Source organism: Camelus dromedarius, chromosome 26 (genome assembly GCF_036321535.1).
Source record: "Camelus dromedarius isolate mCamDro1 chromosome 26, mCamDro1.pat, whole genome shotgun sequence".
Lineage (NCBI taxonomy): Eukaryota > Metazoa > Chordata > Mammalia > Artiodactyla > Camelidae > Camelus > Camelus dromedarius.
Genome location: NC_087461.1, coordinates 3,107,508 through 3,135,312, shown reverse-complemented (window position 1 = coordinate 3,135,312; position 27,805 = coordinate 3,107,508). Strand labels below are relative to the sequence as shown.

General features: G+C 40.1%; 1 protein-coding gene across 2 annotated transcripts in view; it reads right to left on the bottom strand.

Moving 5' to 3' along the window:
* Positions 1–27,805, bottom strand: part of TASOR2 (transcription activation suppressor family member 2) — a 73,697-nt gene that overhangs the window by 32,695 nt on the left and 13,197 nt on the right. Inside the window, exons 1-13 of one of the 2 annotated variants that reach the window (XM_064479297.1) lie at positions 20,063–20,087; positions 19,671–19,766; positions 18,573–18,645; positions 14,612–14,749; positions 14,338–14,468; positions 14,235–14,254; positions 14,033–14,132; positions 12,106–12,206; positions 11,111–11,214; positions 8,125–8,197; positions 7,974–8,036; positions 4,408–5,127; positions 1,263–1,505 (exon numbers count right to left, since the gene is read on the bottom strand). In XM_064479297.1, the coding sequence (XP_064335367.1) occupies positions 1,263–1,505; positions 4,408–5,127; positions 7,974–8,036; positions 8,125–8,197; positions 11,111–11,214; positions 12,106–12,206; positions 14,033–14,132; positions 14,235–14,254; positions 14,338–14,468; positions 14,612–14,749; positions 18,573–18,645; positions 19,671–19,766; positions 20,063–20,067 (1,867 nt within the window). In that variant the 5' untranslated portion in view covers positions 20,068–20,087. Of the gene's footprint in view, positions 1–1,262; positions 1,506–4,407; positions 5,128–7,973; positions 8,037–8,124; positions 8,198–11,110; positions 11,215–12,105; positions 12,207–14,032; positions 14,133–14,234; positions 14,255–14,337; positions 14,469–14,611; positions 14,750–18,572; positions 18,646–19,670; positions 19,767–20,062; positions 20,088–27,805 lie in introns of those variants that run through there. The other variant, XM_031444790.2, reaches the window with a different exon arrangement.

The following is a 27,805-nucleotide window of genomic DNA, read 5'->3' as shown; positions in this document are numbered from 1 at the left end:
TTGGAAAGACAGGACCAAGATAAACTAAATGACTGGAAAGATGTATGAATTTAATTCCATAATGTTCTAAAAAACCCAAAAGGAAACAGAAGGAGAGAGAGATGTGTGCAGATCAGAGGATCAGGAAGGCCTCCGCGCGGACTTTGCCGAGCAGACCCTGGACTGGGAGAGGGTCCTGCACAGGAATGAAAGCAGGCGTAACGTGTGCTCGGTGGCACCGAGTGCCTGGCAGGGAAGGGATGTGCTGGGAAATGGCAGGAGAGAAAGGGGGACGCATGGGCGCCCACACCTGGTCCGGGTGCCAGAACCGCAGCACCGCAGGCTGCAGATCAACGCGGCTGGTGAGCTTTCAGAAAACCTGCAGTCACGAAACAGCACTAAATAAACCGAAAACTAAAAACCAAGCTCATCCACAACAGCATCGCCCCAGTGAAGCAAGTTTCTTTCCCTGACTTCCACTACATTTGAGCTTTTTAAAAAACAATCTAAAGACAGGTAAGAGAGAAAGTATAATCAGAGAATTAGAATTCTAAATACAAAAGTATGAGGAAATAGAAGTTAAAAAAAAAACCCAAATATAAAAACCCCACACTACAACCTAACAGGACTCAATAGCGAAGATACTGTAAGTTTTATAGGTTTTACAGCTTGGCAGAACCGCGCTAAACTCAGAGGGGAGATAAGAAGGGGCGTGGCGCTGGGAGAGGAGTGAAGTCCGTGGTGACAGGGAGCGTTCCAGGAAAGCGGTACACAGAACTAGAACAGTCAGTCGTCTGCTCAGATAACAAGACTTTATCATTCACTTCTGCAAAATTAGTTCGGTAAAACTGCTTTTAAAATTAATTTAATGCCTTTTAAAACCAGACACAGGATTCAGGATTACTGACTGCTTTGAACAACTGCCTTACGGTCCTCTCTGGACAAACAAGCTTACAACCGTCTCCTTTTCACAACTGATTATGGTCCAGGAAACACTGCCAGGTCCTACCTGCCTGTGCATTTAGTCATAAAAAAGGCCGTTTGTACTTTAACGCTGGTAAGCAGCTCTTTTTCAGGCCTTCTGCAAACTGGAGAGAAGGACTACCTGGCGAGGGCACTTTCCTCCCTCACCCCCCACGGAAGCTGGGCTCCTCGTGGCATGGGTGTCTGAACTAAAGACGGCAAGGCCGTGACAGGGGTCAACTGCTCTCGTACTGTTACACTATCTTGCATCTCAACTGCTCTACTGTGGTGTTTAAATTTACAGGAAGAGTATTTCTTACCAGGTTGCGGCTGCTTTCTGATTCTGGGATTCTGAGTGCCTTTCACTATATTTACCCTCTGTTTTTGTGGAGATTTCTTCACAGGTGGTTTAGCCCATGGAACAGTTTTGACTAGAGGTTTCTCTTGTTTCCTTGCCCGTTTAGCATCCGTTGCCACTGGAACATCTTTAGAAACGGGAGCGTCTTGGTTCTTCCTATCCAGTTTGGTTGTCTGTACAAACTGTGCGGTCAGCACTTCAGCACCTTAGGCAGAAAAGACACCGTATTTTAAAGGGTGGGCGCTCAGATATTTATCAGCATAGCTTCTCTTTTTCTTTCTTTTGTTTAAGGGTGGGTAACTTTAGTAACAGAATAAAATACAAAAGTTTGGGTATTTCATTAAAAGGTTTTTTTTAAAAACAAAGCAAGAGGTAAAAGTTCTCATATAAATACAGAAATATGAACTTGCTAAGTGTTGGTCTATATCCCTATCGGGTTTAGAAGAAAAATACCAGAGTAATAACTACAAAAACAAGGTATGACTTAATCTTTGCTGAGCGATGTGCAGGCAAGGATGGATGTGCTAGTTCACAGCACTGGGTGACAGTTCAATTCACTCAAAAGCGACACAGCTCCCATAAGGCCATGTGGTTAAAACTACAATCACACTGTAGACAAGAGGCGGTCGTTTGCAAAGATTGCAATCTTACGTATTTTACTTTACTACACCTAAATATCGAAGTCTTAATACCACTCGAAAAATCACCTTTTAAGAGAAGACAGAGGAAGGTACACGGAAGAAAGTCCTCATCTGACTTAATTTCCTATAAATCTACTCTAACTGCTCACTTCTCTTATGGAGTGTTCAGCTTTGCTTCTCACGGTGAAGGAAGGAAATAGCAAAAGGTGGAGGCACACAAGGAGAGAAAACCTACCCGCTTATATCACACATGGGAAGTTTCAGTATTTTAAGAGCTAAAAAAAAATTTTAATAAATGCTTCCTTTGGAAACTTCTTCCCCATTGACTTCTCATAATTTCAGTTGTTCCTACCAAAAAATTTAGGCCCAAAGATGTATAACATAATCACACATATGAATGTTTGCAAATATTTCTCAATTATGTTAATACAGAAAACACTGTATTTCTAACTGACGACAGAAAACACGATACTAAACAGTTTAAGAAATTGTGATGGCTAACAGTGAAATGCAGAAAAGAGACCAATTTCATATCACTCTTGGGGGTGAGAGAAATCAGTGGTTTTTAAAAAAAGCTTTTAGAATCTCTTAATGTTGAACATTTCTTTGGGTCTAACTATTTTCCTCTCTACTGAATTATTAAAAGGCAATAAAGTATTATATATATATATATATATATATATATGTATATATATGGTTTTTTTTGAGACTAAGACTGCTGATTCTACACAGTTACAATTTCTGAAATTTTTATAAAAAAAGGCAAAACATTAATCAAGAAGGAGAACAGTTAAGCCATCCCCAAGACCTCCAAATAAATAAATAAGTAAGTAAGTAAGTAAGTAAGTAAATAAGTAAATAAATACCCAATCACCGCTCCCCTCCGCACCCCCCCCCGAAAAAGCTGAGATGATCCAAATCAGGGGAAGTGTAACATCTGCACAGGCAGGAAGGGAGCATCTCCCACAGCCTGGGTCTTGGGAGGAAAAGGGGAGACGAGAAGCCGCGGGTGACCCTGCAGGGGCCTCTCCGCTTATCTGCATTACTCAAAGCCGTGAAGCCGTGTTTCTCAAACCGCGTGCAATAACCCACGGGGGTCTGCACAACAAACTTAACGGGTTCCAACCAGAATTCCATCTTAAAGGGAACAGAAGATACCAGATTGTGTTCCACACAGTTAGGGTAGTTTTTGAAATTTCTGTTTCAGTGTGTATGAGTCTGTGCTGGACTACAACAGAAATCGTGTTTCTTAGAGTGGATGAAACTAAAAACATGTGAGAAACAGTGACAAACATGTATGTTCAATTATAGACAATTTATTTACTACCTCTCAGTAAAATGGTTCATCTGGAGAAGAAACCCAGTAAGGGCTGGCCTGGAATTTATAGTGAGTCACTGTGTTATACTGCCATTCTTTCCATCACCCTCCAAAACAGACACACACAGGCTTGTGCACACACGCACACACCCTTTCTCAAACTACAACTAGCCAGAAATAACTATTTGTTAAACCACAGTGTAAAACCTTAAATATCTAGAATCCTGGAGATCCACATAACTCCAACGTTTCTTCTTTAGGCACCAAAATTTCTAAATTCAAATACTATTGATAGAGTTGGCAAATATTCTCTGTGAAGGGCCAGACAGAATGTATTTTCAGTTCTGAAGGCCACGCAATCTCAGTCACAACCACTCAACTCTGCCAGCGACGTACAGAGGCAACAGGTAAATGCCTGAGGGACCCTCTGACCACAGTCTGCTGACCCCTTCTCTGAGGAGTCATAGTGCATTTGTTCCCAGTTTTAAATAAAATACACTACACACAATCTGAGATGATGCTAAGCCAGATGGTGTTCTTGTCTATGTCCGCTAGGGTGCATCTGACTGTACATTAAATGGCTCTAGACGCTGACTCTCACTCAGTTTTTAGGGGCAACAAAACCGCTTGTGGAACTCTTTCAACATGTGAGCCTCCAGGCCGCCGGGCACTTTTCCAGTGGGTCTGTAGTAGGATCCAGTGACCATTAATAAAACTCTGACATACAAAGGATTAGAAATTCTGCCCCAGACTGCTCTAGATTTGGAGGGTCCAGGCCTTTCCCCCTTTACACATGTTCGGGTTGTCAGCTACCACTTTCTGCTCTTTGCTGTTAGTGTGCCAGACTTAGAAGAGCCTCTTCTTCCGCTCAGATTTGCCCGAGGACAGCTCAGAAACTGGATGACCTTTTTTCTTAGAATGGCACGTGAATACTGATGGTTTGAGCAGTTTTACAAGTGAAACCCAAGTTTCTGTCCTATTCCTTGATTTTCACCTGTTATCCAGGTCAGCACCTCCCAGACTTCAGCCTACAGACCCATCCCCTGGACAGCAGCCCTGCGCGACCCGGCCGAGTCGGGGACAGACCGGCGCAGGGCACAGTGGTTGTCGTAACTGCTCGTTTGAGAATCGACACAGACCATGCTTACCTCTTTTCCTCTTCTGAGGAAACTGTCCTTTGACTAACTTGAGGGTCGTGGGAGAGTCGGGCCCCTTGTTGGCTCCAGCGGGGGTCCTTTTGGGGAGAGGGCGGCACAGGCTCACCCTTTTACTCGGCACCGCGCGCACTGCGCTCCCCTTTCTCTTGGGCTGAACTCTCAGACTCACCGCCGAACTTAACGGGACCAGAGCTCCCTGCCTTGCTTTAATCATCTCCTCAGAATTCTTTTCTGTCTCTGTTTCTTTTCTTACTTCTGCCTCTGAGTCATGAAATTCAGGATCTGGAGTCATAACTAGAGAAAATGCAGCATCACAAATTCCATCTGAGATACAAGGAGACTGAGGACGCTCTACCAATAAATCTAACGCAGTGGATACTTCCAAAATGTATGCATTAGGATCGGAAAAATAAGACTTCAACTGAGTGAAAGACTGTAACGGGCACTTTTCAGCGGGAGGAACCAAGTCAAAACCATTGGACGCTTTGCCAAAGAATGCAGTCTCTTTAACTCCGTCCTGAGACGCAGCAGTCAACGCAGGACTTCTTTTCACCTTGCATAATCCTCGGAAATTATGCTTGACTAATGTGTTTAGAGAGATTCCTTTTTCAGTAACTGATTTCTTTGCTTCTAGCAGGGCACAGTTAAGGGCAGGTAAAACAGGTGTCACCTTCAGTGAGATGTCATCTTCAACTTTCAAGTCTTTCAGCCCTAAAATATATATATACAGGTATTAAAAACCTGAAGTCCTTTTTTTTTAAAAAAAAATAGTAACATGCAGAAAAAACTGCTTTAGATTACAAAATTATGAGATGGTTAAATATAAGACAGCGTTTCAAATAGTAATCTAAATGGCAATGAACAGAAGACTTACGGCTGCATTTAATGAATGTATTATCATCTCCATACATAGAAAACACACACACAAAACCAAAAAAGAATCATTCAAATGGAATCAGCAGGCAAGACTGCAGAAGGCAGACCTGCCTTCAGCTCCGTCTCACCTGACCGGGGCTTAGGAAGAGCTCAACGCACCACTGGAGCAGCAGCACCAGCCTTCAGAACTGGCAGCTTTGCCGTTCTGTTCTCATTTGCTGCTTTTAAAATGTGTCTTATCTGTACCTTAAATAACTTACTTCAAATCCTCAAAAGGCAGACTTCCAGTTATAAGTAAGTAGGGATGTAATGCACAACATGATAAAACATAATCAACACTGCTGACATCACCTAGGAAGGTTGTTAAGAAAGTCAATCCTAAGAGTTCTCATCACAAAGAAGATTTTTTTTCTATTTCTTTAATTTTGAATCTTTATGAGAAGATGGATGCTCACTAAACTTACTGTAGCAATTGTTTCCTGACGTATGTAAGTCAAATCATCATGCTGTACACCTTAAACTTACACAGTGCTGTATGTTAACTATATCTCAGTAACACTGGAAGAAAAAAAAGTCACAGTGCAAACCAACTGAACTAGCAAAAGTGAAATCCTTAAGTAACCCCCAAGTCTCCTGGTAACTACTGGTGTATAGTTCATTATCTTCCCTAACAAATGAAATTGAAAAAAATTTTTTTATCTTAAGTAACAAGACTGACTAGTCTGTGTTTCCCTTCCTCCCCCGGCTCACTCTGTAACTGAAATGCTAATTTTTCAGCAAATCAATAACCTAAAGGAAAACAGTAAGGGGAAAAAGAGAAAAGGGCAGAAGTGGACTAATAAAAACCTAGAAAATGTAAGAGTTCTCAGTAATAAAAACCCTCAGGCAATAGACCTTTGGTGCCTTCTAAACCCAAGTACAACTGAACACCATTCTTGTTACATAAAAAGAAACTGCAAAATCAAGAAACACCCAGCTGAGTGCATCTGTACTCGAGCAGGTGTCAGGAAAAGGGAAAGAATGGAAAGGGCAAGAATAAACAGGAAAATGTGACCAGACATTAAAATAAAAATTCCTTGTTTTTGCGGTTCATTTAAACAGTAACAAGGAAAAATAAAATATAAAGAAGTTCTCATGTACTATACTAACAGTTTCCAATGAATTAGCATTCTTCTAAACAACTTCGTTATTTCAAGAACCTGGGAAGGCAGAACCCAGAATGACTTACAACAGATTATTATGAAATCTATGAAAAAGAACTTTTTAAGTGATTCTTTTTAATAGAATCACTCAATCTAAAACAAACAACCACAGCACTGAACCTCTAAATGACAGAAATAGAAAACGTCGCAATGAACCAGAGGAGGTCGAGAACACTAACACAGCACTCCAGTGTTTCTCCAAAGAGAAACCCTGTGCTGTTCGGCACCACACACGGCCACTGATGTTTCTTATGCGAGTGGTGGTAGACACTGAAAAACAAGAATAAAGGCAGAGCTCTGCCACACTGAGGGAGGCAGCAGGGTGGGAGCACAGGCGGGAGCCAGCTCGAGCCTGCTGTTTGACCCTCTGAACTGCTCGTAATAAAAACACCCGTTTTAAGGGTTGTTAAGTCAACTGCACCTAGCAGAATACAGACATCACAGACGCCTGAGGAATGCGAGCAGCTACTGCCATTACGTTGTCACCACTGGTGATGTTCTGCCTATTCCAAAGGGGTGCCTGAAAAAGTACAGTTCTCTGCTTTGAGTAGCTGAATACAATCTTAAAACATCAATTTCTGAAACATTTTGTATTAATTGTAGCTTTATAAATACCATATAGAATTTTATGTTTAAACACAGTGTGATTATAAAACAACGAGGAAACTTTCCTCATACGACAGAAACAAGTTGTTTGTTTACTTTCATTTACTTACTCGCTCAGCAAACGTTTTCTAGGTGCCTGACCCTGCGAGGCAGAAGGGATACAGCAGAACACAAGGCAGGCATTACATAATCACAGACATCATTATTTAAATCACGCCAGTGACAAGCCGAGGGCCCTCACCAAAGGAAGAGTGGTGATGGGGCTCAGTGAGGTGACACTTACACTGACACCTGACAGTCATGAGTAACAGGCTAGATCGTGCTGCTCCTCAGATATTATCTGTTCTCTCTCCCCACAAGAGCCTCTTCAGACTTCGCTTCCTAGCTGATCTCTGAAATTCTAATACTACAGATATTCTGTATCTCTGTGTACACACTGCATGAGCAGTAATTTTTGCCCCTGACAGCCAATTCCTGGTCATGGGGGGCAGCATCACCCGATGGGGGAAGACCAGCAGTCCAGACAGAGGGAAGGGTGCCCACGAGGGCCTCGGGTCCTACTGACGGGGAGACTCTGACACAAGCATCTCCTAGCTACTGCTGCTCAATGACAAATGAATCCAGCTTTGGACATGCTGAATGTGAGGAGCACCTGAGACATCTCAGTGGAAAGACATTTCTGCAGGCAGGTGCTGAAGCAGACAGGAAAGGATAAGCCTACAGAGAAGGGAGATGAAGGATCCACCCGGGAGGGTAAAGGAAGACAGGCATTTGAGAAGACAGCAGTCACCAGAATCACGTGCTGCTGAGAGTTTCAGATGAGGACGGAAAGGGGGCGCACAGGTGCAGGGAGCCGCAAGCCCCGGGCCTTACCTGCTGACGGGGATAAGTGGAATAAATGTAGCCCGTGTAGACCCGCCTGCTCCTCCCCAGAATCTGTAGAGAGAATCAGAAGTTGGATTGTTGGTTCACACAATAGAAGTAAACATACTGAACAGCACATTTTCCACAAAGTCGTCCTTACTTGTTTCTGATATTAAGGCCGACGATGTAAGTAAAATGAAGAACTCCCGCTCTTCTAAGCATCTGATGATGGCCTTGAACATAAAAAAGAAAGAAGATTCAATTCCTCTCTCCTTCCCCCTCTGCCACATTCTTCAGTGGTTTTTAATCTCATGAAAAGTTATAGACAAAAGTTCTTGAAATGTCAGTGTTTACAGGAATCAGGACAACTCTGTCCCCAGTACCAGAAACTGCCAGTTCCTCAGTGCTCAGTCGTGGCCTTGGCAGGGCTACACCTCATAACTAACGGGAACACCAAGGCCTGGTGTCAGGGTCGTGTCTGACAACTTAACGAATCAATCAGAAACGACTTCTTTCACCTTCTCACTGCCTCGTCCGACATCTCACACTGCTGTCGAAGCAGCCACTATAAACTCAAGGTCAGCCAGACCTGTGACTGACACTTAAGCCCATGTTCACACAAAACGTATCAGACCCCTGGAACTGGAAGAGCTGGAAGACCCCACTGAAGGAACGCCTTCTGCAGCTTCCTGGAGACAGACAGTGATGGGAAATGACCTAATTAGGTCCCCTGGAAACGAGAAATGCAGACAATAGCCGTCTCCTCTCTTTCCCTCTACTAGCCCTCAGTGGTAGCTGCCATTCTGAACCACAAAGATAAACAGTTCTTCTTTCCCATTATTCACCATTTCAAAAGCCTACATATCCATAATGAAGACAAAATCAATGTTCATACAATAATTTTTCAGCTAAAAAAACTGAATAAAACATACCACTTTATGAAGTGAAAAAACAACCTATTTCAAAAACTGACAGGTCTAAGCCTACAAATGTGATAAATCAGTAAGTTCTTCAATAATAATTGAAGGGTGGAAAAAAGACATCTTGTCTAATTATTTACTGGAGCTAAGCTACGACACTGACGCTTCCGCACAGAAGCAGCCACCACCGGGAGTCCCCAGGCGCCCCCATCACAGCCGCTGTGCGTCTGCTGGCGGACGTTTCTGTCTCCTCCACAGCCTAGTGAGTCCCTCGATGGCAGGGGCAAGTTTGTACTTTTTGCTTCTGGCACGTAATAAGCACTCAGGAAAGAACGACTGAATAAAGGCATCAGCAGTTACATGTGCCCAGAGCTTTGGTACCTATTAGCAAATGCGCATAATTCTTGTTTGGGTTTTAATCAGTGTAAAAAGTGAAAGTAAGTAATTGGCTACATTATTCTGCATTTTAGGTTTTAATAGAGATGAAAGTAAAATCCCTCTCTCTGCTTAAACCTGTAAGTTCTGCATTCCAAAAAGTGTGCAAATAAAACGGAAACACGCAGTGCTATCTTGCTAGTCTCTCAAAGCACGTGCTGAAAAGACTACAGAAAGTTCCTGTTTTACCCTTTGTGGGGAATCTTTGAAACGTCCACCTCTAGCCTCTTCCATTTACACACAGGAAAGCACTGCCACACGTGTCCGTAACACCTCTTCAGAGACTGTGCTCTGTCCTGTTCCTGAGGCACAGGGTCGCCTACTGCGCAGCCATTACACAGCGGGCACCAAGGCGGCAAAAGAGCTTAAGACGCGATACCTGCCGTCAAGGGGCGCGGCGTCTAGGTGGGGGACACCGATATGTAAGGGTTCTTCCTAATATAATGGGGCAGGAAAGGCGGCCCGGAGCACCGAGGGGCAGGGCCTCCTGTGACGTGTAATTTCTGTAAGTAATTATAATGAACACACAGGTTTTGAAGCAAAGCCGAGCACTGAGTTCGACACTAGAAGCACTCACAAGGCAGCTCTTCCCCAATGCATTCCTGAAAATACCCTTGAGCTTTCTTCCTTTCAACTTCCAAATGTAAAATGAACTATGCTACTTCAGAAACACACGGCCTATCATCCTGTATTCAGTGGTTATCGGCTCATCGCCTGTTGTCACCCCCCGCACCTCCGGACTGCAGAACTGGGGGGTGGGGTGGGGGGGGCTGGCCCCGCATCCAGTTCGAAAAGGTGGACTGAGTGGCCTGAGCTAACAGTGAGGGCCGTTCCCTTTCCTGTTGCTGGCCGGGATGCGTGCACACGATGGAACTGCTCTAAGGAAACACGCCAGGGTCTGGAGGAGGCGTTCTCTCTCTGGATGCAAAAAGGAGGCACACCACCCTGCCCAGCAGCCCAGGACAGAACCGTCACGCAGAGGAGAAAGCAGCTCAGAGCCCCGTGCAAGTGGCACTTGAGCTTCCTGATCACCCAGAACTGAGAAGTGAGCCTACTGAAACTCTGTTTAAGACAGCTTGGGTTTTGCTTATACGCAACTCAAAGCATCTCACCTGACCGTCCCCGAGGCAGCTCACCTTCACAGCTTCCGCATCTGTTCTGTTTAATTTACTGATTTCATGCTATCTACCATAGGGAGAGTCCATCATGTCAGAGAGGGCTCGAACCTGCCAGGCCCCGTCCCTCCCTCACACGTTTCCTCTGGGAGCTTGAGGAGTCGCTCGCTGTCAAGTCAAGTGTCTACTCCTATCCTCACCCTGAGGAATGTGGCCAACGTAACGGAGGTCTTCCGCTCGCTATGTGTTTCTCAGTAGACTCTTACTTTCTACATCATGAAAACAGTAGAAGCTGCAACTTTTCTTTCTTTTTAAATGTAAGTATTGACACAAGTCACTTTTAAAGAAGTATTCACATGTGGTCCTTTGACTAATGCAGAAATACCACGGATCTACTCTTCAGTCATAAAACAAAAATAACAACAAAAAAAGACCTGAGAAAAACTATCCTCTTATTCTTAAAACCAGGAGTGTAAACTGACTAGTGAGGCACAGAAGTGAACTAAGACACAAAGGGGTTGAAAATGTGAGCCAGTAAATATCAATACATATTAAATGATAAACACCCTTTCAGCACACTAAAATAATTCAATCTAGCAGAGGGCCAACTAATAATTAGATGATTTCTCGATTTAAGGAAAAAATAATAATTATACTTGAAATGGATGATTCTTACCAATTGCTCATTTTTAATGTATTCTGTTAGCTTGTCTATTTTTTCCCCTTGTTTGTTTGACAGTTCCACCTCATACATATTGAAGCACATTTCTTGGCAACAGACTGTGGAGAAAAATCAGAAAAACAGAACAGTTATTTTAAAGTGCGATTATGCATTAAAAAATGCTATTATGCATTTTTATGACTGATTTATTCATGCTAAAAAGAGGAAAGAACTAGGAATACTTTTTAAAAAACATTTATCATTCAAGGCTCTTGGTTGTAAAACTTCTTAATAAACAGTTACTGTATACAGTATTCAAAAACAATGCTTTTACTTATAACACCACTACTACAGGATTAACAAGACAAATAAATACTATATAAATAATACAAACTGCAATGTTCCGTGAATTAATCTAAATGACCAAGAAATTTTCCTTCCCGTGTCTTCTGCTCTTTTCCTTCATTTAAAAGTACATACAGTTGACCCTGAGCACCTGTCCCCCACCCCCGCGCAGTCAGAAACTCAGGTGCAACGCCGCAGGCGGCCCTCAGTGTCCGCGGTTCCGCAGCCGCAGGCCACGTGGTTCTGCAACACGCAGTGCTGGAAAGATGGCGTATGAGTGAACCTGTGTTCTTCCAGCGTCAGGGGTACATAAATAAATAAAAACAACCACAAAGCCTCTGTTCCCCCTGAAAGGAATGATTATAAGCTCCCCACTATTTGTAAGCATACCTCTGTTTGCTTAACTCCCTCGGTATTCTATATTAAAGCTGGTCTTTGCCACATTAGATGAACTACCTTTCATTAGTTCTAGCCGGCCTCCCAGGAACTGAATCACATAGCAATTCTACAACTTTCACAAAAAACCCCTTTAAGCATCACTTAAGGGAAAACAGAAGTAAGATTGTGTGTGTGCGCACGCGAGTGCGCGTGTATATACGAAACGGAGCATGGGAACAACTGAAACAAAGCTCAGGACAGGCAGTGTATGTGACATTTCAACAGACCTTTTTGCTCCAAGTAATTCTGTTTTTTAAAAGCAGCTTCTGGTAATCTTTTTTTCAAAGACGACACTTTCATTACATACTTAAAATCTAGTTCATGTGGTCTGAAAAACAAAACAACAATACCATGTAACATAATAAACACTGACACTACTGTATCTTAGTTTTTGGTTTTCTAATATAAATGCAGACCAAGATATCATAACCACAAAAAGCCCTTGAACCTATAAACTCCAGGCCAAATAACATGTATATTAATAGTTTAGATTTTCAAATATATGACCTCATAAACCATAGTCTAAAAATATGCTCACATTTTCTGAATGCATTCATTTTTGGCATAACCAAAATATCTACGTGTGGAAGAACTATGCACACTGGAACAAGAATTTTCTAAAAAGTATGCCTTTTAAGAGTTGAAAACTTTCAACAATGTCGGATTGCCCATCCCGCAGTGCCAAAGAATGAACCGCATCCAGACTTCTGCACCATTTCCCCCGACTACATTTTCCTTTTTTAATACGAAATACTTGTAGACTTACCAATGCCTCCTTTGCCCCAAATACTTTGTATATCCTTAAGAAAAGCATTTCTTTATGTAACCACGAAACAATTAGCAAAATCAAGACAGTAACAATGGTATACTATAATACTTTAACCTACAGACAGAACTTTTCACAAGTTGCCAACTGTCTCACTAAGGTCCCTTGTAACCAAAGGAATGTCCTTTTCCTGCTCTGGTCCAGAATCCAGTCCAGGATGACACACTACATTCAGGCACATCTCTTCAGTCTCCTTCAATCTGCAACAGTCTCCTAGTCTTTCTTCACTTTTCGTGACCTTGATATTTTTGAATAATACAGAACACTATCACTTGTTTTGCAGAATGTCCCTCAGCCTGGGCATGTCTGAGCTTCCTCTTGATGAGACTGGCAGGATACCCGGTCACTGTCTGTGCAGCACACTGGAAGCACAGGATGTTCACTCCTCTCTTGGTAGTCTCACTTAACCACTTAGTTAAGGTGGTATCTGCAGCTCTTCCCATAGTCAAGTCCATTTTCCCTTTTGTGAGATAAGCAAATACCAAGAAACTTTCATCTACTATATCAAACCTCCAATGACTGCTATGGTATTGCCAACTTCTGAATTCCGTCACTTTTTCTATACTTACTAGCAGAATTCGGTAGTGAGGAAGAACTTGCCCTTCTCTCCTATTTATTTATTCATAGAATTCTTAATTTATTCTATGGGCTATAAATTCCCTCCCTTTTTTAAAAAAGGGCCAATAGAAAGAAAATGAATTCACATAGCACACCAGTTTTCATCTCATATTTCAATTAAACCATGTATAACTTTCAACGGTTTGGGTGCAAACCAAGCAGAGGTTTTAAACAGGAAGATATCACAAGATGCCTTTCACTGTTCTCCAGAAGCAAATATTATAATTCATCCTAATGTTAATACATGTAATAGCTACTCTTTTTAACACTAGTCTAGGAAAGTCATGTGAAAATTAGGAAATTAGAGGCTGCAAATCTTAATAAAGACTCTAACAGAATTAAGTGGCTATAATCTGCTGCAACTGTAATTCAGGCAAACCCAATTTGTTTCCTGGGGAAAGTCAAACTTTTGGTATCAAATAGATTAATTTAGCCTGAGAGGTCATTGTCCCATGAATGGATTAAGACACCAAAATTTAAAAAGTGACTTGTGAAAGATGAGAAAACTAACTTATTTCGAAGCAAAGGTCAGAATTTAGGTCTGAATTTCGGTCTCCTGCGTCGTGCTCCTGTGCTTTGTGCAGCTACCCGGGAGTAACTAAAACCCAGCACAACTGCTACATCTCACTCTGGTGCCAGCAAGCCAGACCTCAAAATGAGACTTAAAAGACTGTACAAGCATTAGTAAAGGACATTGATCCAATACTCACAGTTGCGTTGGAACCACTGTACCGTAAGACGACCAAAGAGTTATATCACATAGCAGACAGCCCTGAATGATTAATTTCCCTTTCCATGGAGAGATGAGAACTGTAAGAAATGAGGGTAAGAAAGAAACTGATTATCTTACTTACGAACAAAACATTTACTTTAAAAAAAAAAATGAAAAGAACCAATTAAATAATTTCTTACCATTTTCTTTAAGTTCAAGTCTAGGGGGGAAAAAAAAGAAGCATTTTTTATAAGAGCAAAGAAAAGAAACCCAGCAAAACAAAGTGTGCACATAATTACTCACACGCTGTTATGATGAGGAGCTGGTGCTGCCATCTTTTTAGGTTCCCTGTACTGAAAAGCTACAATCACGTAAGGGCAGATCTGTCTGGGTCGCTCAGTAACAGTGCTGCCTGAAAGTTCATAGAGGTAATACTGAAAGAAGAAAAATAAATATTATCAGGGTAGCACTATGGAATTCCACGTGCACCAAGTTTATCGCAACCCCACCCAGTCCCGAAAAGTAACTCATTAGACTGAGAAACGTACTGTAGGAGTTTGTTCCCAGGTGACTATACCTGACTCAGCTCAAAGGTGCGAAAATGACTTGTCTTGGGAGAGACCTTGTCAGTATCTGCAGCCACGTGGCAGTCACAGCCGGAAGATGGGCTAGTATAGTTAGTGGTATAATTCTCAGGCACGAACTTGACTCTTCCCTAGAATGAAAATATTAAGACTAATCAGATGTTTTCAAAGAGGAATAATCTTACTCCAGGATTCATTTAATAAAGATGTGGATATGTTAGTCGACTAACAGTTAACTGTGTAAAGAACTACAGTTAATAGAAAATTATCTTAAGGGCAACAATAGTTTTAATCATCCACAAACCCCCTTATATTTCTATTTAACCCTTAAAACTGTATTTAAAAATCTGGTACATTTGGGCATCTTCCTGAGGCAAATGTCCAAAGCTTTTATCACACTATCAAAGGAGTACACGAACTGCCTCAAATTTAGGAGAACCATTTCTTTAAAAGAAAAGTTACACAGCCCACCAAACGGACTGGCTATTTAATGACTATATCATAAAAGATGACAAGTGAAATCTAAAATTTCAAAAGATGAGTTTCCAAACTGAAGTATTACATAATTAATTGTAAATTACAGACCGAGAGCCTTCTGTTACGCCAGGACCCCATACATCAGCAAGGAGCAAATACACAGTGAACCCCTTAACAGGCCGATAGCCCCGATAACTAAACAGCTGACAGTGTTTCCCATATAGTTCTCTTCATCAAGTCATGTATCTCCCAGAAAAGGGGGGGGGGAAGCTGTCAAGTTTATCATACAATGGTTTTAAAAGATATTTTGAATAAGATAATGACAAACATGGAAAAGATAAAAATATACAAAACATATACCAAGATGAAGTGTGAAATTACAGGCAATTTCATCTGTATCTTTGTAAGATGACTTACTTAAAAAATATATATAATGTATTGCTGTTGAGGTCCTGCCTCTTCCTTCACAGGTCCAGCAAAGGCAACATAAGACGCATAATACAAACAGGACTTCTCAGTGAGCAGTCAGAACCTGCTGGGCATGGCTGGCTTTTGAGCAGTAAAGTAAGGAGGACTGAAAGCGTATGGGCAAGAACTAAGCAGCAACACCCACCAGACAGGGTGGGACAGAGGGGCAGGAAACCAATGGCGAGGCACAACCCGACATAAATAAACAACCAGCGTTTGCTATCTGAGCTGACAGGTGCATCTTCTGCAGCAGGACCACAGCACTCGGCACGGAGCAGGAGCGAAAACCAGCAAGAGCAACAACTGTGTGCCAAAGCTATGCTACCTTCCCTCCAGTTCTTGGGGACAATTTTGGAATATGAACAGTTCACACTTTAAAAAAAAAAAAACAAAAACCAAACCAAAAAAAAAAAAAAAAAAAAAAAAACAAAAAACCCAAGAAACCCCAGTAGTGTTGGGTTTATAACCAAAGAACTTAAGGTAGTAAAAAAGCTGAAACAAAAGCAAAAACAAAACAAGACCACAGAATATGTCCTCAAAAATCAGAGTTTTCCTATTATTTGAGTGAAAATTCTAATTGTGTGATTCACTTATACTGGATTATTAAAGGGCATTTAAAAAATTTCTGAGATCATGAAGCTGTCAACAAGGGAGGTCTCGATGTTCTAGGGATAAAAAAATAAAGATTTTTGACAATTTAAAGTAGACAATTAAAAAAAAAGTTGCTTTCTGAATTCATGTCTTGTAACTGAAATCATAGTTTTATAAGCAGCTACTTGTTTTCTGTTATTTAATGCTTAAAGAGTGGCATCGTGGGACGGGGTGAGAGGAAGGGTTTTCACTGAACTTGTTTTATTATTTTGAAGTGTTTTTTTTAAAAAACATATTAATAGATCATCTTTTAAATTAACAACAACAAAAAGCTGTCTTTTAAGGAAAGCAAAAATAGCAGTTATTTTTTTCTGAATTTGGAGAGCTTTCTTCGACAAGGACTATGTTTAGCAAATGATCTGCAAAGATTATTATCACAGACTGATAAGCTTTCAGTTTTAAAAGAAAAATCACACAAAAGTACATTTCGGTTTTACCTTAATTAGATTAAAAATTACAATATAACCAGACTTTCCATGATACCAAGGTCTTGCATGAAGATAGTCTGAGTATTTGGAAATATATACACCTAGGAAAGTATAAAATATACATTAATTTACACTTTAAAAAGACTGTTCACCATATATAATTCACATGTAGGGCTACTTGGAACAATACAACACAAAAGACAAATAAAAGCTAATATTAATAAACGACTTTGAAACTTCTTACCTTTTAAAACCTATTTGAGATATTCTACAGGTATGGAAACGTTAGAGCTAAGACAGAATGTATGTGTCTGACAACCAATTTTCTAGCTGGGTATAGTAACTGGAAAGGGATAAAAGTATCAAATTTTTGGAAAATTTTTCTTTTGTTTTTTTCTCCATGCAGCCCCTCAGTGAAAAGGCCTACAGTTACCTGATTCTCAAGTTATTTTTTGCAAAAAAGAAAAAAAATCTCAGTAAGCACTTGTATCTTAGAATGTGTGCTAATGTCTATCACTGTACTTCGTGGCTGGGCAGCAGAGACATAAAAGGAAACAGAACAAGTCTGCTAGACTGTAAATTCCAGTAAGGCAGGGAATGAAGTGCACGCTACAACATGAATGAGCCTGAAAAACACTGAATGAGGTAAAGTTAGTCACAACAGATCATATATGATTCTATGTACATGGAATGTCTGGAACAAGCAAATCCATAGAGGCGAAAAGTGGCTGCCCAGGCTTCTGGGAGTGGAGAGTCACTGCTAACAGGTATGGGACTTGCTTTTGGGTGATGAAAATGGTCTAAAATTGATTGTGCTGGTGGCTGCACAACTCTGTGAATGCACTAAAAAACATCAAATTGTATACTTTAAGTGGGCAAATTGTATGGTATGTGAATTTTCTCTCAACAAAACTGTTATTTGGGGGAAAAAAAAAAAAGATCAGCAGGAACCTAGCCATGAAGCCCAATAATCTTTCTCGGTCCTCATCTCCAACTTCCGCAGCATCAGACTGCTACGCGGCCTTCCGGACGTCCTCTGCTTTCTGTCAATGTCCGCTTCCTGACTCTTCTCCTCTCCCCACGCCCCATCCCTCGTCCCATGATGACCCCAACGTTTTGTTCTTCGCCGTCTTTCAAACTTCTTTGCTGTCCCATGTGACAGTATCTTTGGTTTCAACTCATACCCTCTTCCCTGCCACCTTGAGCCCCAATCTCCAGTCTTAATTCCTTTCCCAACTATTTTTACGACCAGCAGGACAGCTTCCAGAAACACTCAGAAAAATCTCATTATTTCCCAAATTTAACTCGTTACAGTAGTGGTGTCCATTCACTGAGAGCTAAGTCCTTCACATGGTCTCACGTAATCCCCACAGCAAATCTAGAAGAGAGTCTCATCTATTTCACAGATGAGGAGAGCGAAGCCTAAGGAAACTTAGTGCTAATTCACATTCCTAGCGATCAGATGACCTTTCTCCTTTACCTCGTCAGCCACCCTACACTCTCCTCTCCTTGTGTATCTCTTTTCCACTGATGAAGTCGCTGTGGTGCAAGTCTGAAGCCTCGCATCTGATCCTCTCCTTTCTCTGACCCCTCGCATTCCATGGTTGCCAGGCCTGGTCAGTTCTGTCTGTTCTCCATCCCCGCTGCCACTGGGATAGTTCAGGAGAGACCCTCACCAGCCCCGGATGCCTGCACTCAGCTCCTGGCACTGATAGGTATCTTTCCTAGTCTAACCAACCTTTAAAAAAAGGTAACTCCTGCTAGAAAAGCTCAAGTCTTAGACTCAAAGCTCATTTACATGTTTAAAGTTCTGATTCTAAAGATTATTATTTATCATCAATGAAACTAACTTTTAACACAGGTATCTTAGAAACTGACCAAACCCCACTTCGCTTATATAAGAAGAGATTCTTTTTTCTTAAAGACATACCTTTCGCCGGGTCACCCAGAGTGGTGATGGCACTGCTGCCCACACAGAGTCCACGCTGACATACCAACTTCGCCTTTAAACAGATCGGAGTTTGCTTATTATATCATTCTTGGGAGAGTCAATGAAGTAACACTATAATCTATGAATTTTCCATACAGAATCTGTACACTGTATTCATGGCACAAAGCAAACTTACATAAGGCAACTGTGTTTTAGTTCAAACTTTTTCATGAACTTCTACCATTTCTGTTAACAGAAATGTCATCAGCAAAACTAAATGAAACAAGCTCACAGATAAGTTCTCTCTTGAAGATTTGTTTCAATTACAGCTTGGGAATCATGAAATTTGAAAATGTTTTACCCCAAATGCCTTTCTTAATATGAATCCATGACACACCTTAGTTGGAAGTGAACAATCAAGTAAATCAACTCTCTGGTACTTCTACACCATCTTTGTTATATGCTAATGTAAATAATTCTTTAGCAAATCTACCATTGTACTTTAAAAATCATGAACCCAACCAAAACATTACCTTTGAACTATTTTAAGTTGGATCACTAGCACTGTTAACACCGTATCCAGACACCACATACATCTTTGGAGACATACCTGCACACAGCAGTTTCCTTTTCCCACAATTTAGGTACAAGCTAAAATATGTATGTTCAGTTTTCAAAGGCAGCATGAAACGACTCCAAGTAACTAGAATGCTGATAAGATCCCCCAAGCCATGTAATTTAAACTTGAAAAAATTCCACAAGAAATAGAAAATGTCTTTGTAAACAATGATCCCCAAATGGAAAAACATCTATTCACTCCATTAAAAGGCATAATTGATAACAAACCTGTATTAATCCAAATGTCACCACGAGCTTATAAGTATATTTAAGATAGAGGACCTGTGAAAAGTAGAAATCAAGTCTCTTTCCTGACAAGCTTTCACTGTCATTTACGATGCCACCAAACTAAGTAACAAAAAAGACTGATGGTAATCTCACAAACTTTCTAGAACTAAAACACTGATATTTAAATTTAATGATATATAATTTTGTACATTAACCTCACAAAATTAATTTTCTACAAGCTAATTCCCTTACCTGATTTTCAGTTTCAAACAGAAGAAATCCATAAGTTTCTTGAAGTTCTTCGTGAGTATAGTTACTTGCTTTCTTTTCTTGGTAAAAAGTTTTATACTGTATAAAGAGAGAATAATCAAATGCTATAAACATGTTACTTTGCCTTAAAAATTAATTTTTAAAAATGTATCATCTGAATTCCTCCTGCTAAAAAGCTAATGAAATTTATTATTCTTCTATTCCCTAGAATATATTATAATTACCTTCCAAGTGACTATTTCCAAGGATCTTTTATCTCAGCTGAAATGTGATAGCTAGAAGAACTAGACTTATACATAAAAAATGATGGGTCTATTTCTTTTAAAACTAAAATAAAACTAACACACAGACACAGTGTGTACCAAGCACCTCACCTCATTTAAGAAAATGTCATTTTTCACCAAAGTCACTTGACTGTACTGAAAACCATGCTCAGATGCAGAGTCCAAGTAAGAAGTATGGAGAATGGAAACTGCCCTCTGGAAGAGAGAGTCTGAACTCAAGGACACTGTCTCAAAAACTGTAAAACACAAACAAAAATAATGCAACTGTTTAAGATAGCCGAAGGACTGGGGGAAGGGGGCACACCAAGTACCCTGCACATTCCAGCTGCTTCCTTCCTGCGTAACTGAGACGCTTACAGTGTGTTTTGGCTACTGTATCCACACCATCTTAAAAGACCTTGTATGTTAAAAAAATAACCTAAATGGATTACAACTGAGGGTGATTTACCTTTAATGCAAGAGCAAACCCCTCGTGCCTTCGGTGTAAAGCTGGGTGCTGTAACCACAGGTGGTAAAAGCAGATCCAACTGTGGTGTCGAGCTGGTGTCAGCAACCACTCAGACTGATGTTTCTTATCCTTAAGCTTTTTTTTTAACCCTATGTCACATTTTTTTTGATAAACTTACCCTTATCGTTGTCTCACAAATCCCCAAGTGTGTTAGGTTCCCTGGAAGGCAACTACTACTGCACTCGGTAAACACATTAGAAACTGTGTTTCTTTGGGGTTTCCTCACCAGACTGGACACATCTATTGAAATTCACTTCTTATGGATTGTGTTAGAAAATGATCTTTTTATACAAATAAAACTTTATTACTTTTTTTGAAAGTGTTTTTCTCAAACCACACCCACATGCTATGGAGATTCTGATCTGCCCCTCCCACGAGAGGCCTGTGACCTAGATGAGAATTACTGACTCAATCCAGTAATTCCCTTCGCTGAGCCTTTGTGCATTTTGATTTTACAAGTCCTCACTCTAGCAAGAATTGAGCTAATTCTCGTAATGCTTAACCACTTGATTTCTCTGTATCCTCTCTGCTCTCTTTAACAAGGTTGGGGGTGAGGGTACAAACTGATTATTCATAAATAGTAGAGAAAACAGAGTAATTTATGTAGCACTGAAAGTTTTGGCCTTACAGTATAAATGAGTACATTAATATGGCTTCCTACTTTTACCAGAACTCTGCCAGTTACAGAGAAGTTCAAAAGTTAGGGAAAATAAAAGCTTTTAAATTAATTTATGAACAGCAGATTTAAAAAACCCTAGACTATCACAGAAATGAAAACAAACATTTCAGTAAAATTACTTTGGATTAAATGGTCCTAACACTTCAATTAACAAGGTAATTTAAAAATGCTTTTAATAAACACAACCTCCTAGTTTAAAAAAATAAAAGATTATAAATAGCAAGGAAGGAAAGAAAAGAGGAAGAATCATTTAAGAATATTCTGAAGTTGGTATATCTGATCTATATTCTATTTTACTTTCCCTCAGTTTCACCTTCTCTCCTTTAATATCGTGTACCAGTGCTGTACAAAATATGGATATTCTAAAGAGATTCAAATATCAAAACACCTGGGATAATTAAAAGCATGGCTCTCTTTAGCTAATTACTCAAGACAAACTGGGAAGCCTATGCATTTGCAAATTCATTTTACAAATAATCTGCACTGCTGGCTCAAAATCAATTCAGGATTCCTTTAAAAGTTAAAATTTTGGATTCCTTGTATTTAATATTTTTCAAAACATTAAAATTTAAAATCTAAAATTTAAAAATCTAAGCAGCTCAATATTTGAGATATTTGAGAAAGACATTGCTTACAAGTGAAAGAAAGAAAAGTTGTCACAGCTTTGGAAATGAACAATCTATCAACTTACATAAATTCTGCAAGATGTTAACTAGTAGACATAGATTTTAAGTTTCAGGAGTACTGAATACTACATATATCACCATTCTTGAGTGACAATCCACAGTAATAAACGGAAAACTGTGAGAAATAATGCAATTAACAACAACAACAAAAACCACCACCTATCTAACACAGTGTTTCCCAAATACACGTGGTCAGGCCACACCTGACACATGATGGGGAACACTGTTCCCAGTAAAGCTACGACTAACGGTAATGACTTGAGCAAAGAGGAACAAGTAAGAAATGACTTGTTTTGTGCTTACATATTTTTGTTTCTAAAACTAGTATGGTTAAAAATGCCTCCCCTTTAGGTCAGCACTATCCAAATAGCCATATATTATAAAAGTAATAATTTTATGGTTAGCAGAAGGAAAAGTATGTCAAAAGCAAAGTTGCTAGAAACGCACAGTAAATTCTGAATCTTTCATGACTTCATAATAAATAACCTCAACTATACTCTCAAGAAAGCACAAGCTCCTGGCTCTACAAATAAGGAAATAGATGAGGATTTCACTGAGAAATTACACAACGCACTTTCACGTAACCCTCTAACAAGTGTACAAAGCAATGCGAGCACTAAATAAATGGATGGCTTCATTGTTGCTGAGCAATGCACATGCTGTATTTAAACATTCAAGATTACCAGAATGTTAAGAGGATGAAGATGGGGCCATTCCACAAAGAAACCTAAAACAATATCTAAGCAGGTTAACTTGAAAAGTATCTGTCTATAAAGTGTAAAGACTGTCCCTTAGGGCTCATGTGACCAAGAAAGGGCACACGGGGGAAAATTTAAGTTCAGTTGAAATGACTCAGGTAATATTCTTTCCTGTAGAACCTAGCTTTGGGCACATTTCTGTGCTATTTGTGGATGTGATCTTAAAAGCAAGGTCCAGCTTAACACAAGCGGATTCTGCTCAAAGTGCCCTGCATCAACCTCCTCCTGTCGCAAAAGCTCTTACAGGGATACTGAGTGTCTGGGTTTGGACACTTCTCTTTTTAGCTTCAAGTAAGAGAGAAGAAAATGATAAACCAATTTCTGATGCTATGTCACAGGTACCTATTTTCCATTCTACAAGCAGCTGGTCTGAAAGCAAATCTTGAGATGAACCAGTGCCAACAACTCAGGTGTGACAATACCTCTAACAAAAACCAGCCACTTGTACATCTCCCCACGACTGTCATGACCACATCTGTTTGTGAATTAAGCACCAGAACTCAGCAAAGACAGGAACGCTCAGAACCCAACAATATTTTCCGTTAAGGGCGCTCACTAGCAGAACGCAGCCCACATCCAGGAATACACTCGATGCCCACATACTCCATCTAGTCCAAGCAGGTCATCTGAGAGCTGCTGCAGGAAGAGCCCACCCTCTGATCACCTAAGCCTAAAATTAACATAAATACAACTTTTTTAGAGCAGAATTTGGCAAGAAGTAACACAAACTTACATGGGCATACCAAATAACCATTCCATTTCTGGGAATCCATTCCTCTGAAATACTAGCATAAGGTACAGAGGATACATGCACAAGGGTGCTCCATGCACCAGCAGCATCTCTAACAGCAAAAACAAGCCAGAAAACCTAAACTGCCGTCAACAAAGACAACACCTCACAACTCCTAAATAAAAAATAAGGTAAATCCTTATATACTGACATACAAAGATATCTACTGTATACTACTCAGGAAATAATATGCACCATATAATATCACTTTGGTAAAAAAAATGAAAAAAATTATGTGTTTGTAGGTGTACCATAAAGATGTAGAAAGATGGGAAATACATAACTGTTTAACAGTGTTATTACCAATGTTACTGAGATTGGGGAGCAGACAAAAAGGAGAACTTACACTTTTACCATATATATTACTACAATTTAGGTTTTTCTTGTATGAGCATGTATTACTATTTAATATATTGCAATTCAAAAATCAAGTAAAGTGAATCCTAATTTCAAAGAAATACAAATAGAGGAATGTGACAATTTCCCTTGGACACGTATCTCTTCTGATACAATTTGAAAACTTAATCACCTATCAATTTTGGACTAATAAGAAATCTGTAGCTATAGGAAATTAATTCTTTTGAAAAGTCCATTCGTTTTACATGATTTAAATTAAAATTTTAAAAATTATACTTTAATACTTAGGAGTCATTAGTAATAACTTATAGCATTTTGTTTAATACCTACTCTTTTCTGATATGAACCCTGTCTTGGTCGTCTCTAAGAAAGAATGTAGCTGGGAGGGTGGTCTTAATTCATTTTCACCAAGTACACCCCCAGAATTCTTGATATAGTCCTGTTCTCTGTTAATGTCATAAATGCTAAAATAAAAAAAGAAAAAATTAAATCATAAAGTGGATAGTTCTATTTCTAGCATATCTACTATACAAATAAACGTCTACTGAGCATCTAGTTTACACAAGGCACAATTTTATGTTTCCCTTTGACAAGTCTCCAGCGCTAAGGGCTAAATTTGCTCTATAAGAAGTAACATGCATGAATTGAAAGCTTTTCCTCCAATTCTTTAACTTCTAAAGAAAATTTTCTTCACAGAAATAAGTTATGCTTATAGGAATCAGTTTTGCCTCATTGAAAAAAAACTTTCAAAATAAGATTATAGGACCATAGCTATGTTCTACTGGCTGGAAATAATTAAGTCAAATAGAACATAATTAAATAAACTCTCTCCCCATCCCTAAGTAAGTATGTGGTTCACCCATTCACTAAACAAAACTAGCAGTGGTGACTATTACATACTCAGTACTACGCTATGCCCTGGATTTTGTGGACAAATGAGAAAATGTCTCTACAACAAAAGCTCTTAGACTAGAAAAGGAAGATAAAAACCTATAAAGAAACCAGTACTAAGCACTGTAGGAGAATCTGGAACATGACTCAGAGGGCGTATGATGGTAGTCACCCAGGGGACCTGTCAGGAGACACTTCCAAGAAGCACGGATACTTGAAATCTGAGTGCGTATTCAAACGTAAGGAAGCTGAAAAGCGGCACTGGTGTACATGTTTTCAAGGCACTAGAAACAGGAGCAAATGCAGAGGTAGAAACGTGACACACATCAGGACTACAAGCAGTTCATTATTTTTGGAAATCAAGACGCTTTACCAAAAAAAATAGCACATACAGTTTTATAATAACACATTTTTTTCAAAAAGGATTTGAGGTACAATTGTGTGGATATATTTAAGATTGTTTAGAAAAAGTCACAATACTGATGATATTCATTCATTATTTATGTCAAGAGGGGAGAATTAAACTGGGAGTCAGGAGGCCAAGATTCTAAGGCCGACCTACCTCTAACTTGTTCTGAGACCTGTGTGTGATGATGTGTTGACTGCCTTCCCATGTCCCTTTTTCTTCCCTCCCTCAAACCACAACTGTGTTTAGACACCGTGGTGATCCCATGCTTCAGGAGTGGCTCGGGAAGGTGGGAGTTGAGGGCTGTGTGAATATCAGTCACTCTACGTTCATTATGGTGACTCCACTCTCTTTGCTTAGTGATTGTTTCAGGAGTAAACATGTGACTTGATTCTGGCCAAAGAGATGTGAATGGATGTCTACAGAGAGAATTCTGGGAAAGTGTTCCCACAAAAGGACACAAGATGCACTCTCCCCACCTTCATCTTATTCTACCCTTAAGAGTCTCATCTAAAGATGAGCTTGAGCCCAGAACTCCCCGCCACCAAGACTGGGTTGATCAGCCAACACACTGAGGATGGAATAGAACAGACAGAAAGAATCTATATCCTTGATGAAGTCCCTGAACTGTTGAATAAACTAACCTGGGGCTGTCTTGCCTCTGCGTCTTTCCAAAAGTGAAATAATAAACGTTCCTTAATTTTTAAACCACGATTACTGGCAGCTGAAAGCAGACTAACCATGGACTTTATTAAATTATTTACTCTAAAGGCTCCTTTAGTTGTGATCGTCCTTGTAAGGCTCCTTTCAGTTCACTTGTGACTCCACAAGTGCCTCACTGAAGGCTGTTATGCATGAGGCATCGCGCACTGCACCAGGTAACAGATAATCGAAACTTAAAACACAAGATGTTTAAAGCCTCTGGCCACTTGATTTCCACCCACTCAGTACACCTTCTCTCGCTCCCAGGCACAAGGCAAAGCGCCCCGGCTCAGGTCACTCTTCAGGTGGGTTCCCCCACTAGCTATACACAGTCTGATTTCATGCCCCTCCCCGCTTCATGTCCAAGTTTTCCTCATGTTTAAAGGCCACCCTAAGACCTAGCTTCTCTGATGTCTTAAGATTTTTCCAGCTCACATTAGTTGCTCCTCACAAGCGTTCCACAGGTACTCACCACAGTCCTGTTACATGCACAGCTCTGGACTGGAGCAGGAGAAAACTGAAGACCAGGTGCCTACCTGAAAGAGTGGTCTTTAACCTTTGGGTCATAATTTCAGAATTATGTGTGAAACAACTGTGTTCAGGACAGTCTCCTCTACAGACTAACGGGGGGATGTGGAACATGTGATTAAGGACTTGCACTTTGGAATCGAAAGGACACAGCAAGATAGGATTTTGAATCCATATCTTTCTAGCTTTGTGACTTCTGAGAAAGCCACTTAATCTTTTGTCCCTCTCTTTTTGAGAGTTAACGTCAACAAACTAAACATAAACTAAATTAAAAGCCCAGTAACTACTAGGCTGATTAGTCACTGCCCCCACCCTCCCAGGGAGTCCTCTTAGGTGACCACTTTCAACTTCAGCTGTATCTTTTGGTTTAACTCTGTTCCTAAATAAAATACCCATATAAACTTTAGATATTCCTTTAATGAAAAACACTTCCCGCTGCCGCCCCCCAACACACTTCTGACCATGCTGTCATAGTTGCAGCCACATTTTGTTATATCGGTACTCAGTGTTTCACTGCTGAGCCCCACTGGGTAGTCAGTTTCCTTTTTTACATGTTGTTTTGTTTTCCAGAGTTTCAAATTACCTCTGCTTAATTTTCAGTTACCAATCATTATTCCAGCCTAAAAGTCTCCCAGAGAACTAAGAATCTCCTCTGAGTAGATAGATACAGCAAGTGTTTTTGGAGACACCCTTCATGTAGCACATGTTGTCCAGCTTCAGTCTGGACTTGTGCCCTCTACCGCTGCTGCTTGGCTTTGAGACCTTGCTGCGGGATGCTGAAATACAACACTGATCTACAGACGTTCAACACAATTCCAGTTTGCGGAAACTGATGACCTGGTTCCAAAATTTATATGGGAATTCAGAGGATTAAGGACAGCCAAAACAACTTTAGAAAAGAAGGGCAATGCTGAAGGGCTCACCACTTGATTTCAAGAATTACTACAAAGCTAAAGGAGTCAAGACCAAGGTGTCGATGCAAAGATAATGCATACAGAGAGATTAGATACTGGTTGGGAACACCGCCAACACAATAGGTAAAGACCATCTTTACAACAAATGGTGCTACAAGCACCAAAATGGAAAAAAAAAAACATGAACTCCAACTCCTACCTCAAACCATAAAATTCAACTGGAAATGAATCATAGACCTAAACATAAAAGCTAAAACTATAAAGTTTCCAGAAAAGATCGTAGGAAAAAAAATTCTTAACCATGATGTACGTAAAGATATCTTAGGACAAAAATCAGTTACCATAAAAAGAAAAACTGATACAACGGACTTTATGAAAATTAAAACCTTCTGATCTTCCAAAGAAGTCACTAAGAAATGAAAATATTTGCAAAACGCTTGTGTCCAGAATACATAAAGAATTCCCAGACACACTTCACAAAAGACGTAACACTGGAAAAAGGTCAACATTATTAGCTATCAAGGGGGCGCTAAATAAAATACTATTTGCCCACTAGAATGGCTAAAATTAAAAAGACAAAATACTCAGTGTTGACATGGACGAGAAACAACTGG